The sequence below is a fragment of the Strigops habroptila genome, unplaced genomic scaffold, assembly GCF_004027225.2.
Source record: "Strigops habroptila isolate Jane unplaced genomic scaffold, bStrHab1.2.pri NW_022045634.1_ctg1, whole genome shotgun sequence".
Taxonomy (NCBI): domain Eukaryota; kingdom Metazoa; phylum Chordata; class Aves; order Psittaciformes; family Psittacidae; genus Strigops; species Strigops habroptila.
Genome location: NW_022651110.1, coordinates 722,017 through 740,856, shown reverse-complemented (window position 1 = coordinate 740,856; position 18,840 = coordinate 722,017). Strand labels below are relative to the sequence as shown.

Below are 18,840 nucleotides of genomic sequence, written 5' to 3'. Positions count from 1 at the left end.
AGATTGGAGCAAAAAATAGGGGTTTTAACCCCAAAAAACGCGGGGGGGGTCTGACCCTAAATGGTGGGGAGGGGGTTTGACCCCCAAATTTGGGGGGAGGAGGGGTTTGACCCCAAGTGGGGTTGAACCCCAAAATGAGGGGGTTGAACCCCAAAGTGGGGGGGTTAGACCCCAAAGTGGGGGGGGTTGACCCCAAAATTTCGGGGTTTGACCCCAAATATGGGGGTTGGACACCAAAATGGGGGGGTTAGACCCCAAAATGTGGGGTTTTGACCCCAAAATGGGGGGGTTGGACCCCAAGGGGGGGGGGAGGGGCCTCGCCCGGGGGGGTAATTGCACTTAATTAAAAAAATGAGCAGGGGAGGGGCGGGGGGGGGGTGTCCCCCAAAGGTGAATTGGGGGGGGGGGAGGGGGATTTTGGGGGGGTTTGGGAGAGTTTGGGTGTTTTGGGCCCCCCCCGTCCCCACTCACTGACCTGCAGCAAGGGGGAGCCCCCCCCCCATGTTAAACACCCCCCCCCAGCACACGCGTGTGCGGTGCGTGTGCGAGTGCTGGTGACCGGGGCACACGCGTGTGCAAAGGGGGGGGGGGATGGGGAGGGGCCCAACCCCCCCCATGGGGGGGTGGATGGGGAGGGGGTGGGGAGGGGGAGGGGACACATCAGAGAGGCCGAACCCTCATCCACGTCGGGGGGGGGGGTGGGTTGGGGGGGAGGGAGGGGATTTGGGGAGCCCCCCCTCTTAAGGGGGGGGGGAGGGGCAAAGGAAGGGGGTGGGGGAGGGGCTGCGGGTGCTTTTTTTGGGGGATTTTTGTCGGTTTTTGACTTTTTTTGTGGGTTTTGTCCTTTTTTTCCAGCGGATTCTCCTCGTCCGGGGGCAGCGTCAGAGGAACCAGGACTGGGGGAGGGGGAGGGAAAGGGGGCGGGGTCAGCAGATGCCACGCCCCCTCCGACCCCTCCCCTTCACCCCCCATAAAAGGATTGGGGGAGCAAGAAGGGGGCGTGGCCAGATTAGGCCACACCCCCTTGTCCCCATGTGACCTCTGAGCCCCCCATGGGGCAGCATTGGGGGGCGGGGTCAGATGAAGCCACACCCCCTTGACCCCAATTTGACCTCTGCGCCCCCCCATCACCCCCTCCTATAATTGAGAGGGGGAGGGGGAGTGGCCATGTGAGACCACACCCCCTTGACCCCTCCCATGACCTCTGGTCACCCCCCTCCCAAAGGCCCAGCCTCAACACCCGGCTCATGGCTGGCAGCCAATGGGAAGCCGGGTTCTATGCGGGGGTGGGTGCCCCACCCAATCCCTGGTGCCACCCTCCCCCCCCTTCCCCCCCCCCGGGGTGCGGCGCTGCCACCCATTGGCTGCCTGGCAACCGCACCACCACACTCCGACCAATCAGTGCTCCCCATCCCGCCGCAGCGCCTGCAGCCTGCCAAGGTTGAACGGTGCCAGCCAATCAGCTGCTGGCTCCGCCCCCTCCTCCCTGGTGGTGCCAGCCAATCAAGCTGGCCCACCGAGGTCCCCATTGGCTGCCAGCCCTCACTCCCCCCCTTCCTATTGGCTCTGGGCCTGTGCTGCGGCCTGCTCTAGTGCCAGCCAATCACAAGCCAGCACCACAGGGCAGGCAGCCAATCGGGCGTCGTGCCACGGCTCTAAGGGGCCAATGGGGGAGCCCAGTTGGGGGTCATGACCCCTGGACTGTGGCGGCGGCGATGGGGGGGGTGGTTGCCATGGCGACCAGGCAGCGCCCCACCTGTATCCCCATTGATGATGTCACGTCTCGTTGCCCCTGGCAACCAGATGGGACCATGATGGGGGGGGGGTCTGGGCCAGGCTCATTAACGGGGGGGGGGGGGCAAAATGTCGGGGGTATCCCATGTTTGGGGGGGGCACCCTGATATTGGGGGGACCCCCCATCATTCATGGGGGACCCCATTATCTATGAGGGGACTCAGACATATGGGGGGACCCCAATGTTCGGGGAGGACCCCAGAACTTGGGAGGGGGACTGGGAGGTGCAGGGGGACCCAGATATAGGGGGGAAACCCCAACATCTATGGGGGGACCCAGATGGGAGCACAATGTTTGGGGGGAACCCTGGAATCGGGGGGGGGACACTGGGGAGTGCAGAGAGACCCAGACTTATGGGGAGGACCCCAGTATCTGAGGGGGACCTTGCGATTTGGGGGGGACTACACTATTTCGGGGGACCCCATTATCTGGGGGGGCTCCCAGATATCTAGGGGGGACCCCAGACTCTTGGGGGGGACCCTGATACTGGGGAACACCCCATCATTCAGAGGGTCCCCATTATCTGCAGGAGGACCCAGATATGTGGGGGGGGGGGACCCCAGAGATTATGGGGAGGGAACCCTGGAATCTGAGGGGGGGAACCGGACATATGGGGGGGGACCCTGATGGTGGGGGGGGACCCCATCATTCAGGGGGGGTCTCAGACATATGGAGCGGGACTCAGATATATGGGGGGGACCCCAATGTCATGGGGGGACCCCAATGTTTGGGGGGGACCCCAATTTTAGGGAGGGGGGCTCATACCTGCTGCTGGGGGAGGGTCAGAAAGTTGCCGTCGCGGGGTCCGAGGCCGACAAGGCGGGGGGCAGCGGCGGCGCCTGACGCTGCGAATGCTGCGGGCAGAGCGCGACACGCGTGTGACACGCGTGTGACACGTATGACGCGCGTGTGACACGTATGACGCACCAGCAGCAGGCCCCAGCGTCACGGCTGGTGAAGGCGTGGGGGGGGAACACGTGTGCGCACACGTGTGTGCGTTCACATATGTTTGCGTGTGTTGTTCCATCCCCCCCCTCCTCCAATCACACGTGTGCAGCTACACACGCGTGTGCGCACATGTATGTGCCATGATGGTGGCACCAAGACCCCCCTACACCCCATAAGTACTTACCTGTGGGGTTCCCCCCTTGTGTCCCCCCCATTGTGTCCCCATATCCGTATCCCCCCCATAGGATGGAGCCAGCAAAGGACAATCAAGGACCCTCCATGTCCCTTCCAGGACCCAAAGCCAGGTCCTGGGGGGTAAGAAGAGGGACCCCAACACCCTGTGACACACACCCCCCCCCCCAAATTGGGTCCAAAAGTGGGGGGAACAATGGAAAAGGAGGAGAAAGAGCCGGGAATGGGGTGGATGAGGCGCCGGTGATGGAGGTGATGGAGCACGGGCAGCCGGGTCACCCTGTCACCTCGTGTCACCCCCTTGGTCACCCCCTTTGTCACCTGAGGCCCCCCCCCCAATGACAACACCCCCCCAATGGGGTCACCTTGTGTCACCGGGGCCGCTGCCGGGGACCCCCAGGGCTGCTGCTGCTGCTTGTGGCACCGACACCTGCACCCCATTGAGCCCCATTGCACCCCATTGAAGCCTATTGAACTACATTGAACCCCATTGCACCCCATTGAACCCCACTGCTCTGCACCCCACTGCACCCCATTGAACCTCACTGCACCCCAATGAACCCCATTGAACTACACTGAACCCCACTGCGCACCATTGAACCCCACTGCACCCCACAGCGCTCCATTGAACTACATTGAATCCCACTGCACCCCATTGAGCCCCACTGCACCCATTGAACCACACTGAATCCCATTGAACCCCGTTGAACTGAACCCCCTAGCACCCCACTGCACCCCATAGCACCCCACTGCACTAATGCTCCCCACTTCACCCCTGAACCCCTCTGCACCCCACTGCACCCCACTGCACCCCTCTTAATGCCCCCCCTGCACCCCACACCCATTTCGCCCCGCCACGTCCCAGGTCCCGGCTGCAGGTGCAGTGGGGTGCAGTGGGGTGCAGTGGGGTTCAATGGGGTGCAGTGGGGTTCAATGGGGTTCAATGGGGTGCAGTGGGGTTCAATGGGGTGCAGTGGGGTGCCGGGCACTTACGGGGTGCGGCGGCCGCTCCGCCCTGGGGGCCGCTGGGGGCTTTGTGCTCCGGCGGGGGCAGGGGCAGGGGCCGGGCCAGGGGGGCCCCCGCAGCCCCCCCAACCCTGCCCTGCGCCCCACACGGCTGCAACGAGAACACGGTGACGGGCACCCGGGGTGGGGGGGGCCTTCAACGAGGCCTGGGGGGCGTCCCCTGTTGGGGGGTCCCGGGTTGGAGGTTCCCCGTTGTGGGGATCCCCTGTTGGGGGTCTCGGGTTGGGGGGTCCCGTCGTCGTGTCGTGTCCCCCCCCACCCCGGTCCTGACCCGGCCGCTGCAGCCAGCGCGGCTGCCCGGCCTCATTTGCATACAGGCTCCGCCTCTCCTTCATCATTTGCATACAGACCACGCCCCTATGGCCATATTCACGCCTCTTCGCTCTCCGGCACCGCCCTTGCTGCCTCATTTGCATACAGGCTCCGCCTTCTTCTCCATATTTACATTCAGGTCACACCCCCCTGCACCAATGTCCCGCCTCCGCGTCCTCATTTACATACAGTCCCCGCCCCTCGCGTGGGGACACGCCCCCGTTGCCACGGCAACCGGCTCGCCGCTCGGGCCCCGGGGGAGCCGCGCAGGTCCTAGCGCCCGTCCGAGCGCTACGAGGGGTTGCGTTGGGGGGGACACCCCACAATGTCCCCCCTTGTGTCACCGCACCCCATCGCCCCCTGTCACCATGTTCCTGCCCGCCGTGTCCCCCAGTGTCCCCTCAATGTCCCCTGTCCCACCTGGGGGCCCTGGGCGGCGCCGTCGGCGCAGACGAACTGGACGAAGTCCTTGAGCGAGTCCTGCCCGTGGTGGTAGCGGATCGTGGGGTGCGCGAAGTAGGGGCTCGACTGGGGCAGGAGGGACCCCGACGGGAAGTGCAGCGCCGAGGCCGTGGCCCTCGGGCTGCCTGCAAGGACCCTCAGCGCCAGCACCCACACCCGCGGCACCCCGGAGCCGGGGACGCAGGATTTGGGGTGCCAACACCCCCCTTCCCCCCCCCAAGGGACCACATGGGGGAGATGGGACCCACAGATCCATGGACATCCCCTTTAATCCACCCTACATCCCCCCCACTCAGCGCCCAGAGGGTCCCAAGTGTCCACCACCACAATGGGGGTCCCAATAGGGAGGTCTTGGGGGGGGGTAAATGGGGGTCTCGGGGGGGTTTGGGGGTCCCGGGGGGTTGGGGGTCTCACCGGGGCGGACGCCGGCCAGGACGGGCAGGGGGTGGTGGCCGAAGGCCATGCGGGGGGTGGCCCCATGTCCCGACAGGGCGCTGCAGAAATCCAACTTCCCCGACTTCTTCAGCGCTGCCGGGCCTGGGGGGGGGGGCCGGGGGGAGTGTGGGGGGAGACACCCGCACCCCAACACCCCCCCCGACCCCCGCTGGGATCCCCCCATGGACCCCCCAGCACCAGCATCCCTCCCCATTAGGCTGGAGGCCAAGCTCTCAGGGACCCATCCCCATCACCACCCTGCACCCCATAACCCCCCCCATGACCCCTCTGCATCCCCATAGCCCCCCCCTTTACCCATTACCCCCCCCTTTGCCCCTCCCCATAGGGTCTCATCATCTCCCCATGCCCCCACCCACATGTACCCCCAGGACCCCCCTTTTCCCCCCTCCTTGCCCCCCAATCTCACCCACCGGTGTCAACGTCTCCCCCCCACGGCCCCTGGCTGCTGCCGGGGGCTGGGGACCGGCCCGGCCCGGGGTAGAAGACGTCGTCCCCGGGTCCCTCCAGGTCCCCTTCATCCAGCGCCTTGGGGCGCTTCGGGCCGCTGTGGGGACAGGGGTGTCACCCCCAAGGGATGGGGCACCCCCCAATGGGGACAATAGGGATGGGCAGGAGGATCCTGGGGGGGTGTCAGGTTTGCGGGGGGGAGGAGAGGGTTGGGAGGGTCCCGGAGGGGTCCCATGGGTGCTATTGGGTGGTTATGGAGGGTTCCATGGGGGTCAAGGAGGGTTATTGAGGGATCCAAGGGGGTTATGGGTGTCCCAGGGGCTTGCAAGGGTCCCAGGGTGGTCACAAAGAGGCGCAAGGGTGCTATTGGGTGGTTATGGGGTGTTCAAGAGGGGTTATGGGGTGTTCAAGAGGGGTTATGGGGTGTTCAAGAGGGGTTTGGGGGGGTCCCAGGAGAGACATCGGGTGACTATGGAGGTCATGGGGGGGCTCTCAGGGGTTTGGGTGGGTTATAGGGGTGTTCACGTTGGATTTGGGAGGTACCATGAGGGTTTTGGGGGGGGTCCCGGTGGCTTGGGGGGGGGGGTTTGGGGGTACCTGGCGCTGGGGGGCCCCAGGGGCCGGCGGCCCAGGGCCACGGGGCTGATGTTGTAGTAGCCCCCCGGGCTCTCCAGGTCGGCCAGAGAGAAGTTGGGGCCCGACGCTGTCGCCACCGGGGCTGGGGGACACGGAGGGGGGACGTGGGGAACACACACAGGACCCCCCCCACCGAGCCACCCCCATACCCCACATATCCCCATATCCCCCATATTCCCGCATCCCCATATCCCATATCCCCATATCCCATGTCCTATATCCCCACGTCCCCCATATTCCTATATCCCTGTATCCCATATTCCCATATCCCCATGTCCCCATGTCCTATATCCCCATGTCCCCCATATTCCTCTATCCCTGTATCCCATATTCCCATATCCCCATGCCCCCATATTCCTATATCCCTGTATCCCATATTCCCATATTTCCATATCCCCATATCCCATATCCCCATGTCCCCCATATATCTATATCCCTGTATCCCATATTCCCATACCCCCATGTCCCCCATATTCCTATATCCCTGTATCCCATATTCCCATATCCCCATGTCCCCCATATTCCTATATCCCTGTATCCCATATTCCCATAGCCCCATATCCCCATGTCCCCCATATTCCCATATCCCCATATCCCATATCCTCATGTCCCCCATATCCCCCATATCCCATGTCCCGTATCCCCATGTCCCCCATATCCCCATATCCCCATGTCCCCCATATCCCATGTCCCGTATCCCCATGTCCCCCATATCCCATATCCCATATCCCCATGCCCCATATTCCCCTGCCCCCCACATCCCTATATCCCCCCCAATTCCCCCCACGTCCCCACTTACTCTGGGACACTCTCACCAGCTCCGTCACATTCCAGACCCCCGACGTCACGAAGCAGTCCTGGAAGCTCAGGTGCCCTGGGAACACGGGACACGGGGATATGGGATACGGGGATATGGGATACTGGGAGCACTGGGAGGGGCACTGGGAGCACTGGGATCGCTGGTGCTCACCATTGGGCAGTGGTTTGATGTCCGCGTCTCCCGGCGGATTTGATGTGTCGGATTGTCCGGAGTCTGCGGGAAGGATGGGTCAGGGACATGCCCCCCGCCCCCCCCCCGATAATGGGGACACCCCCATAATGGGGACACCCCCATAAGGGGGACACCCCACAACGGGGACCCCCCCAATAACAGGGACCCCCAAAACAGGGACCCCACCATAACGGGGACCGCCCCCAATACTGAAGGCTCCCCTTATACTGGGGTGTCCCCCCCCATCCGGGTCCCCCCCATGCCCGCACAAGAGCCCCTTATTCCCATGGGGTCACCCGAGGTGAACCCCCCATTTCCCTGTATCAGACTTTTGGGTACCCCCACACCATATGAACCGCCCCCCCTCCCCCCCCCCCGGGGCTCCATCCGGGTACCCCTCACCCCACATGAACCCCCCCCCCCCCCACGGTCTCCATCCGGGTACCCCCCCACATCAGGTGCCCCATGGCTGAGGGATGCAGCAGCCAAAGGGGGGGGGGGGTGTGTTGGCAGGGGGCCGGGGGGGGCCGCTGTGGGGCCGGGGGGGGGGCCGGGGGCCGCCGTGGGGCTGGGATGGGGGCCAGGAATGCGCTGGCCCCCCGCCAACGGGCAGCGCCAACAAAGCCGCCATTGTCTGTGCTGAATGGGGGGGGACGACTGGATGTCTGGGGGGGGGCCCCCCCCCCAAAACCCGCCTGGGTGCCCCCCCCCCCACCCTCCTGACATCTGGGTGTGTTTCCCCCCCCCCAGTTGCCAACACTTGGGACCCCTCCCCCTCCCCCCCCGTTTTCCCCTCCCCCATCCCATGGACACCCCCCCGGGGAGGGGGAGGGGCAGGAGAGGAGCTGCCCCTCCCCCCATGTTGACCTCACTGTGGGGTCAGCGGGGTCGTGACCTCTGGGGGGGTCCCTACCCCATGGGGGGGGCACCCCCCCCCCCCACACCCCCTGCCTCAGTTTCCCCATCTGGAACCTGTATCTCTATAGGTCTCCAGCCCCATAGCGGCCCCATAGCGGCCCCATGGCCCCGGTCCCAATGGGGGGGTGTCCCCCACACTGACCCCTATGGCCTCCTCCAGCTGTCTCCAGCCCCATGAGTCCTATAGACCCACAGGGAGTCCACATAGAGCCCTATAGAGCCCCATAGAGCCAACCCTATGGAGGGCCATCATGCCCCATGGAGCCCCATAGATCTTTACGGAGCCCCACAGAGACCCTTAGTTCCACCTGCATCCAGCCCCTATGGGTCCTGCCTGTAGACCCCTATAGACAGTGCCTTATGGAGCCTCATAGAGCACCAAAGAGCTCTATAGAGGGCCATGGAGCCCTATGGAGTCCCATGGAGCCCCATAGAGCCCTATGGAGGCCCATAGAGCCCCAAAACTCAACCTGCACCCAGCTCCCCTGAAGACCCCTATAGGCAGAGCCCTATAGACCCCATAGATGCGCCCCACAGGCTGCTATAGACACGGGCCCCCCAGCATGGAGCTGGAGAAAGGGGGTGCTCCCCCATATAGGGGGACAGGTGGAGGGGGGTGTCCCTCCTATAGGGGGCATCCCAGTATAAGCAGGGTTCCCAGATTAGGTTGGGGGTCCCCAGTATAGGTGGGGGTCCCAGTATGGAGGGATCCCATTATAGGTGGGGGTCCATATAACATCAAACTCCCAGTGTAAGGTCGACGTCCCAGTTTAGGTTGGGGGTCCCAATATAAGGTTGGGGGTCCCACTATAGGGGGGGCTTCCACTATAGATGGGGGTGTCCCAGTATGGGGGGGTCCCAGTATGGGGGGGATCCTTATTGCAGGAGAGTCTCCAGTATAGAAGGGGGTCCCGCTATAGGTTGGGGGTCCCGCTATAGCTTTGGGGTCCTGCTATGGGGGAGTTCCCAGTATAAGGTCAGGGTCCCACTATAGGGGGGGTCCTGACTACAGGTTGGGGGTCCCGCTATAGGGTCCCCTTTGCCGCGGTGCCGCAGCGCGATTCGGGTGCCAAAAGGCGCCGCCATCTTACGCCAAGGGGGGGGGGTGTTGGCACCGCGCCCCCCATTACCCCCCCATAGCCCCCCCCCCCAAGGCCTTGCAGCAGCCCAAAGACCCCCCCCCCAGCAGTGGTTGGGGGGGGCCCCGGGGGGGCGCGGGGGGGCCGGGGCTGTGCACGGGGCCTCGTGCGGCGCACGGGGGCACGGTGCCAACCGGGGCCATTTTGGCGGCGCCGGTGGGAGCCGCGGTGGGACTCGAACCCGCGGCAGCCGGTGGAAGGGGGGGGGGGGGGGGGGGGGACACGGGGTGGGGGGGCTCCGGGCGGGCACATGGGTCTATATGGGGGGGGGGGGGTGGGTTGGGGTTGACACCCCCAAAGTGCCGCCTCCTTCACCCCCATGAGGGGTCCAAGATCCGCCCCCCCCCCCCTTCCCGCTGTGAGCACATGGGAGCCAAAATCCTTCGTTCTGGACCCAAAATGATCCCCCCCACCACCACCCCTCCCGGGCAGGAGTTGGGGTGTGATGGCCCCCCCCCCATACACACACATACATACATACACACGCGTGTGCTCTGCGCCCCGGCTCTTCGCACACATACATACATGTGTGTGTGACCCGGCTCCGTGCACACACATACGTGTGTATGACCTGACTCCATGCACACACATACATGTGTGTGACCTGACTCCGTGCACACACACACACATACATGTGTGATCCGGCTCCATGCACACACACACACATACACATACACATGCGTGTGCTCCGGCTCCATGCACACACACGTGTGTTCTGTGGGCACGAGGGGCTGGCGCCAGGGCACAGACAAGGGAAAAGCAGCGGCTGGAGCACGGCACCGGCACCGGGCACGGCACCACACGGGGCTCGGTGCACGGCAGAGCCCGGTTCACCGCACAACCCGCTGCTCGGTAGGAGCCTGGCGCACGGCACAACCCGGTGCCGGTGCAGAGCGCGGCTCGGCGCATGGCATAGCCCGGTGCACGGTGCACGGCATGGCACGGAGCGCGGTGCATGGCACAAGGCTTGGGGCTCAGCGCATAGAATGGTGCAGGGTTCGGTGCGCGGCAGAGCCCGGTGCTTGGTGCACGGTACAGTGCACGGTGCACGGCACGGTGCATGGCACGGTACCTGGTGCACAGCACCATGTAGTGCACGGTGCATGGCACAGGGTACAGAATGGCACAGGGCTCGGTGCAGAGCACGGGGCACAGCAGAGCCTGGTGCACGGTGCATGGCACAGCTCGGTGCTCGGTGTACGGTAGAGCCCAGTGCACAACACGGTGCTCGGTGCACGGCACAGTACATGGCACGACACGGTGCTCAGTGCATGGTGCACAGCACGACACGGTGCTCGGTGCACGGCACAACACAGTGCTCGGTGCACGGCACAGTACATGGCACGACACGGTGCTCGGTGCATGGTGCACAGCACAACACGGTGCTCAGTGCACGGCACAGTACATGGCACAACACGGTGCTCGGTGCACGGCTCTCGGTACATGGCACAACCCAGGGCTCAGTGCTCGGTTCACACTCGGTGCTCGCTCCAGCACCGCTCCCGGTGCACATCCTGGCTCCATACACAGCCCCTGGTGCCCGCTGGCACACGCATGGCACACGCACACAGCACACGCACACGGCTTGGCACGCAGCACACGCTTTGGCACACGCCTCGGCTTTGTGCGAAGCACCCCGCGGCTGCCACCACCCCAAAAGGGACCTGGAGGGGGGGGGTGTTCAGAGCCCCCCATAGGAACCATCATGGGGGGGGGGGGGGGTTCATTGTTACCTCCCCCCCCCCCCCCGAGCACTCACCGGGCGCATGGACGAAATAAGCCAAGTAGAGATCGAGCTCCTTGATGGTGACGCCGATGTGGTGGGGCTGGACGCAGAGCCCGGGGCTGGCGCATTGGGGAGCCTTGGCCAAGCGCTCGCCGTCGGTGCTCTCCAAGGGGACGCCCTTGAAGAGAATGACCATCACCAGGTCCAGGCGCCAAACCTTGTCCGCCTGGCGCAGGCAGTCGATGCGGCGGATCTTCCCCTTCTGGTCGGGGTTGGAGAGGACGCAACAAGGAGGCTTCTTGCCGGTGACGGAGAGGACAAAGTCCTCGCGGCACTCGGGCCGAATGTCCTTACGGAGCTTGGCCAGGAGGCGCGAGGCCCATTTCTGTTTGACCTCCGGCTTCTCGCCCAGCAGCTCGTCCTTGACGGCGCGTTCCTCCTCCTTGGACATCCTCTTCTCGTGCTTCTTGAAGTACTTGCGCTTGCGGGCCTGCAGGTTGAACCACGTGTAGGAGAAAGCCCGGACGTGGGGCAGCAGCGCCTCGATGAAAGGGTGGAACTCATCCTGTGGGGCAGAGGGAAGGCAGCAGTGGGGTGAGGTGGGGGGAAGGTGGATGGGAGGCCGGGAGGTATCCGGGGTAAGGGGGGGGGGGGTGATGATCCTTAGTCCATATACTGCCCCAGGGAGGTCCCAGGGGATGATCCTGCCCCACATCTTGCCCCCCATCTGCATCATATTCTGCCCAGGGAGGTCCCAGCGGTTGATTCCCCATTTTGGCCCCCATCTTGCCCCCCATCCTGCCCAGGGAGCTTGCTGGAGTTGATTCCCCATCCTGCCCCACATTCTGCCCCTCATCCTGCCCCATATTCTGCCCAGGGAGCTCCCAAGGGATCATCCCTCATCTCACCCCCCATTCTTCCCCCCATCCCGAACCCATCTTGCCCCTCATCCTGCCCCCTATCCTGCCCCACATTCTGCCCCTCATCCTGCCCTGGCAGCTCCCAGGGAGGGGACACGGCACATCGGGAACATCCCATGGGACGGTCCTGACCTGCATGGAACCCCCTCCAAAACACCTCGGTCCTACACGGGGTATCCCGGGGGTGCCCCGGTTGTGCTTTGGGGTCTCCCAGCACCTTCCCACTCCCGCGTGGGGTAGCCCGGTCCTTAACGGGGGTCTCCCGGGAAACACGGCCCCATCCCAGCCCCCGGGGATGCTCGGCTCCGCGCTGGGCACCGTCGGGGACGCAGGATCCGACCCCGACCCATGGGACACCTGCGGCTCCGGTGGGGACACCCCGGGGACGAGCCGGCTCCCAGCCCCGCCGCGCTCCCGTATCCCGCATCCCGGTGCCACCCGTCCCCGTCCATCCCCCGGTGATGCTCCCGCTGCCGTCGGGGCTCAATCGCGTCCCCAAACCACCCGGTGCCACCGCTCCCGGTCCCCACCACCGCTCCCCGCTCCCGGTCCCTCCCTATCCCCGCTCGCTGTTGCCGTCGCTCCCCGACCCCATCGCGGTGCCACCGGCGCCTTGTCCGTCCCGTCCCGCTCCGTACCATCGCGGCGGCTCATCCCGGCCGTGGGCAGCTGCCAGTCGGGCCCCGGCGGGGCAGAACCGGGAGGGGAGGGGGGACGGGGGGGGACGGGGGATGCTATGGGGTGGGGTGCGGGTTTAACGGGGGCTACCGGCGGTCGGGGCTGAGGTCGCGGGGGTCCCGGTTACCGGGATGTGATGGGGGGGGGTGTGTCCCAGCGATGGGGACAACCGGGGGGTCGCTATCGGGGGGTCGCTGCTGTGGGGGGGGTCCCGGTGCCGCCGCGGAGCCGCAGCCGGAGCCGCCGCCGCCGCCGCCGGGCGCGGAGCCGCCGCGGCCCCTTTTGGCACCGGGACCGGAGCGGCGGCGGCCAATGGGAGTGCAGCGCGCGGGGGGAGCGGACACCCCATTGGACGGGACGGGATATGGGGGGGGGGTTGGGGGGGGGAGGCGGGAACCGGGGAAGGGGGGGGAGTAAAGAGGAGGAGGGGGGGGACACACGGTGGAGTTCGGGGCCGGGACATGGAGAAAAGGGGAGGAAACACCCAAAACCCGACGATCTGCACCCAAAACCATGTCGGGGCGGCGCGGGGGGGGGGGGTGGGGGGGGCCGCGGTCCCGCTCCCTCGTGCAAAAGCCTCGTGCAAAAGCCTCGTGCAAAAGGAGCAGCCTGAGGGTCGGGCGAGGACGCCGGGGCCGCGCTCACACAACGGACCCCCCCCCACCCCCATTCCCGGTCCTGGGGCTCCCCCCCCCATAGCACACACCGGGGTGTGTGTGGGGGGGGAAATGAAGCGGGATGGGGGGGGAAGTCCCGGATTTTGGCCGCTTTCCGCAGCCCCGTGGCGCGGGAACAGCCCAAAACCTCCGTTTCTGCCCCCAAATCCCTGTACACGGTGCTCGGAGCCAAACCCCCCCCTTTCCCCCCCCCCCCCGGTAATTAATTCCCTCTGTGCATGGAGAAAATCAAATCCAAAAACACCAAAATTTGGGCGTTTCGCCGTCGGGGCCGGGGGGAGGCTCCTGCGTTTTCGTGCCCACAACCCCCCTGAGCCCCCTTGAGCTCAGTTTTCACCCCAAAACCGCAGTGGGGAAGTGGGGGGGTGCACACAGTGGTGCTGCCTGGCCCCCCCCCTTTTCTTTGCAGAGCCTGTGGAGGGGGATGTGGCAGAAGCGGGATGATGAGGGGGGGACACAAAGGTGCCCAGAACCCCCCTCACTCTGCCCCACAGCAGCCTCAGGCATCCAGGCCCACCAGCACCCATGTGGGCATGGATCCCCACAACCTGGGTGTCCCCCTCCGGCTGATGGCAATGGGGTGGGAGAGTGGATGGGGGGGGGGAAGGTCAGTGACCTGAACCACGGGCCCCCCCATAGCCCCCATAAGGACAAAGAGCTGCCAGGTCAATCCACTCCCATTAATCTGCAAGACCCTTCCCCAACACCCAGGACCTTCCCAGCAGGACAAAGAGCTGCCAGGTCAACCCAGTCCCATGCAGATGCCCAGGGTGCCCCCTCATCACCCACGACCTCCGTAAGGACAAAGAGCTGCCAGGTCAACCTAATGCCATCAGGACACCCAGGACCCCCCTCCCCATAGCCCCCATGGGGACAAAGAGCTGCCAGGTCAACCCAGTGCCATTGAGCTACCCAGGACCCCTCCCCAGCACCCAGGACCTCCCCGTGCTCCCCATGGGGACAAAGAGCTGCCAGGCCAAGCAGTGCCATTGAGCTACCCAGGACCCCCACCATGGGGACAAAGAGCTGCCAGGTCAATGCAGTGCCATGAGGGGGGACAAGACCCCCCCCCATAACGACAAAGAGCCGCCAGGTCAACCCGCTCCCATTCATCTACCCAAAAGACCCCTCCCCAACACCCCTCCCGAACGCCCCATCCCTCAGCGGCGCAGCCGGTGCCAACATGGAAAGATCTAGATCCTGCAGCACGGGGCTGTGCCGGGATGTTGGGGTTATGGGGGGGGTGTCCCCCCCCACTATGGACATGGGGGTGGGTGTTGAGGTGTGGGGTCCCCCCCGCTCGCCATTGGCTGCGGCGGCCCCGCATTGAGCCGCAGTGTCGGGGCGAAGCCACGTCGCCGCGTCCGCAGCTGCGAGCGCCCGGCAAAGCGCCAGCGCGGCGCGGGGGGGGGGGGCGGCGCCGGAGCGGGAGGGAAAAGCCCAGAAAAAGGCAGAAAACGGGGAAAAAAAGAAGGAAAAATGAGCAAAAAAACCCCCCCTTTTTTATACATCTCCCCCCCCCACCCCTTTATACATATCTCACCCCCCCCTTTTTCCCCGCCTTCCCGTGCCGCTGCCAGCTCCCCCCCGGCCCTCGGCTTCGCCGCGAGAGAAAACAGCCCGAAACAGCCGGAATTGCCGCCAAAAATCCCCCCCGGCGGCCCCTGACGCCGCTGCCAAGACCCTCCCGTGCGGGGGGGGGTGAGGATGAGGAGGAGAAGGAGCGGGGGGGGAAGAGGGAAGCACATCCTGGACCCCATAAGTAGGGAATGGAAGCGGGGGGGGATGCCACAGGGGACCCCGGCACAAGGCCGGGATGCGGGTGTCCGGAGGGGAATGATGGAGAGAATGTGCCGGATGGTTCTGGCAATGGAGGAAGCAGCCGGGGAGGGGGTCCAGGGTATGTGGGGGGGCGGGTTTGAGGTGTTATGGGGGGGGGGTTGAGGTGTTATAGGGAGGATCTGAGTTGTTATGGGGGGGTCTGAGGTGAGTGGAAGGAGCTGCCTGCCCATTGCTTGGATCCAAAGGGATCCCTGGAAGGAGCCGCCTGCCCTGGATCCAAAGGATCCAAAGGACTCAGGCAGCCAGGGTGGGGGTCCAAGGGGTTTGGGGGGGGGGTTTGAGGTATTTAGGGGGGTCTGAGGTATTATGGGGTGTTTGACGCATGCAGAAGGAGCCGCCTGCCCATTCCCTGGATCCAAAGGAGATCGCTGGATCCCTGCCCTGGATCCAAAGGATCCATGAATCCAGGGTAGGGATCCAAGGCTTTTTTTTGGGGGGGATGTCTGAGGTATTTAGGGGGGGGTCTGAGGTATTATGGGGTGTCTGATGTGTGTGGAAGGAGCCTCCTGCCCATTCCCTGCCCGCAGCCACGTGGAGATGCCAGGTCCGGGAACGCGGTGGGACCCCCCTTATTCCCAATGGAATAAAGCCAAAGGGAGGGGGGCGGTGTGCCCCAGGCACGTGGGGGGGGGTCCCAGGCATTTTGGGGGGCGTGTAGCCCCCCACCCCTCCGCACCGCATTGATGGGGGGGGGGGTTCACGCCGCATTGGCTCCAGGCGGTGCCGCAACGCGCTGGGGCCGATGCAGTTTGGCACCGATGGACGCAGGCGTCCGGGATCCAAACGATTCCTCATCCCACCCCCCCCCCCCACCCCAGCTCCATCCCCATCCCAAAAACCAGCCCCCCCCCCCCCCCGCCTCTAATTCCCACCATTCCCGATGCAGAGCAGGCCCGACCCTCACCGTGGCCTCGTGCCAGGCCGGGCCGGGGGGGCCCCGCGGTGCTGCCGCGGCCAAGAAAGCTTTTTGTGGCCCATCAATAATTCAGGGCCCCCCCCTCGGCCCGGCCAAAGGCTCCTCCATTATTGATGCCACCAGCAGCCAAAGGGGGGGGGGGGGCACACATGTGGGACACACGTCTGGTCATGTGTGTGCAAAGCATCGCCACACACACACACGCTGCAAACATGTGAACCCCCCCCCCCAAGGCGTGTTTTTGGGGAAGGGGGGGGACTGATTGCATCAGCCACGCGTGGGCCACGGGGCCCCCGCACGTGCCTCGCACACACGTGTGCGCAGCGCCTCGCACACGCGTGTGTTGTGCACCTGGCACCGGGCGCTGCCACGTGTGCGTGGCGGCCGCACACGTGTCGCACATGTGGCGCGCGTCACAGGCGTGTGCGTGCGGCCCCCCCTGTGACCTCTTGCTGTCACCCACACCCTGTCACATACGTGTGCATGGCCACATACGTGTAAAGCCCACCTGGGGTGGCTCCACACATGTGGTGAGCGTCTGAATGCGACACCCCCGATCCCCCCATCCTGCTGCCTATCACATACGTGTCACATATGTGTTCTGTATGTTGTTACGGCCTCGCCATTGGCAGTGCTATGACCCTGAGGCGACACAAGGGGGGACCCATGGCCCCATAGCACCGATAACCAGAGCCCGATGCTGGGCTGAGGAGGGGTCTATGGGTTACATGGGCCATAGACACGTGTGATCATTGCGGTACCAGTGCCGTTATCCATGTCCATGGCGTGACACGGCAACAGGACCCCGGGTGCGACGGTGGCACCGGCCCAAAACCACCCAGAAAGGGAATGTTGGGATGGAAAGGGGAGGGGTGTGGGGGTGGGGGTGGTGTGAACGTGAGCGCACACGCGTGTGCACACGCAAACACATACATGTGCTTTATCTGGGATGCCGCTGCGCATACGTGTGCGCGCGCACACACGGGCTCGCAGGCGCGGTGCCGCTTGGCGCGTGTGCAGGCCAAGGGCACACGCATGTGCACTGGCGTGTTGCTGGCGCGTGCACACGCGTGTGCGGGGCGGGCGCCGAAGCTGCGAGAAGCGCCGCTGGCCGCCGGCCCAGACGCAACCGGCCGCCAAAACCGCCCCGAAAAGCGGGAGAAAAGGGCAATGGGGGGGGGTGGGAGAAGTAACGACATTGGGGGAGGCCAAGAGACCCCCACAAGGACCCCCATAGGGTCCCCTCTGTGCCACAGCCCCCCCACAATGTGCCCCCAGCCACAAGCACCCCCCAGAAGTGACCCCACGCACACCCCATGGGCATCCCCAGATGTGACCCCCTCACCCCAAAGCTCCCCCCCACCCCCAGCAGCGGTGAACCCCCTCCCCCAGCATTGACCCCCCCACCCCGCGACACCCCAACACCGTCCCGAAGACGAAGCGCCCGGTGCCCCCCGCGCGGACCCCCCCATAGTCCCTCCAATGGGCCCCGGGGCCGGGTCTGAGCCCGGAGGCACCGAACGCCCGCGGGCAGCGGCTGTCCCCGCCCGTGGTGGGGGTCCCGAGGGCACCGTGGGTCAGCGCTGCCCCGTTTCCCCCCTCCCCACCGCCGCTCACGGGGCGGGGGGGTCCCATTTGGGTCCCGTCCTCCCCCAGGTACAACCGGGACCTCCGCGGCTCCGGTCGGGGCCGCTCTGGTTTGAGGTTGAAGCAGCCCCGGAGCAACCGCGCACCGGGACTTGCCCCGCCCGGTCCCGGTAACGAGAGAGACCCCCACGAGGCGACCCCCCCTCTCCATTACACCCCATTTTAGGCCGGGGGGTGAGGAACACACGCAGCAAAGCCAGGACCTCCCCCCCCCCCCCCCCCCGCTCCGTTACCCTCTTAACGGCGCCGCCGTTACCGGGCGCTCCCCGTTAGCGACCCCCCCCCCCCCCGGTCCTCCCGCCGCGACCGTACCTGGGTCAGGCAGTACGGGGAGTACATGGCGGCGGTGTCAGCCGCGGCGGGGCATGGCGAGGGGGGGTCCGGGGGTACCGGGGGGGGGGTCCCGGGTCCGGGGGTCCCGGTACCGGCAGCGCGCGGGGAAAGTTTGACCGAAGTTGGCGCCCGCCGCACTTTTGCCGCGGGAAGCGCCGCGCTGGCCACGCCCCCCCGAGACAGGCCACGCCCCCGCGACAGGACACGCCCCCTTTCAGACCACGCCCCCTTCAAAACGGCTCCGCCCACTCTTGACGAGGACACGCCCCCTCGTGTGTGGCCACGCCCCCTCCCCGGCGGGGGGGAATGGGGGGACATGGAACAGGGGATGTGGGGACATGGGAATATGGGACATGGGACATAGGGATAGGGGGATATGGGATAGGGGGATATGGGATGTGGGGATATGGGATATGGGGATATCGGATGTGGGGATATGGGGACAAGGGACATAGGGATATGGGGATATGAGATATGAGGATATGGGGATATGGGATATAGGGATATGGGATATGGGGATATGGGATGTGGGATGTGGGGATGTGGCAACGTGGGATATGGGGATATGGGACATAGGGATATGGGGATATGGGATATGGGGATATGGTGATATGGGACATGGAATATCGGGACATGGGGATACGGGAATATGGGGGCATGAGGGTATGGGACATGGGACATAGGGATATGGGTTATGGGGACGTGGGGATATGAGGATATGGGACATGGGGATATCAGGACATGGGGATATCGGGACATGGGGACATGGGGATATGGGGA

The 18,840-nt window shown here is 65.2% G+C and overlaps 1 protein-coding gene across 8 annotated transcripts; it reads right to left on the bottom strand.

Moving 5' to 3' along the window:
* Window positions 1–844: 844 nt before the first annotated feature.
* NFIX (nuclear factor I X) lies at window positions 845–18,228 on the bottom strand. Of its 8 annotated transcripts, XM_030475333.1 has the most exons (11): window positions 18,040–18,210; window positions 11,081–11,612; window positions 7,244–7,306; window positions 7,073–7,147; window positions 6,235–6,355; window positions 5,601–5,734; window positions 5,149–5,271; window positions 4,693–4,859; window positions 3,928–4,051; window positions 2,560–2,648; window positions 845–896 (listed from the first exon to the last, which is right to left on the bottom strand). In XM_030475333.1, exons 1-11 carry the CDS (start codon window positions 18,064–18,066, stop codon window positions 882–884), a joined length of 1,470 nt encoding a protein of 489 aa, XP_030331193.1. In that variant the 5' UTR covers window positions 18,067–18,210; the 3' UTR covers window positions 845–881. The 8 variants fall into 8 exon arrangements, with proteins under 8 accessions (XP_030331193.1, XP_030331187.1, XP_030331190.1 ...); XM_030475327.1 differs by lacking the exon at window positions 3,928–4,051 and having other exon boundaries at window positions 18,040–18,228; XM_030475330.1 differs by lacking the exon at window positions 3,928–4,051 and having other exon boundaries at window positions 4,693–4,752.
* Between the last annotated feature and the right edge of the window lie 612 nt (window positions 18,229–18,840).

Bases quoted from the DNA above. Each gene is read 5' to 3' on its own strand.
- NFIX (XM_030475333.1), bottom strand. From the start codon at position 18,066: ATGTACTCCCCGTACTGCCTGACCCAG. The intron at 7,307-11,080 runs GTGAGTGCTCGG...TCCTTCCCGCAG, and splicing joins TTATTTCGTCCATGCGCCCG to ACTCCGGACAATCCGACACA. The intron at 5,735-6,234 runs GTACCCCCAAAC...CTGTCCCCACAG, and splicing joins CTGGGGCCCCCCAGCGCCAG to CGGCCCGAAGCGCCCCAAGG.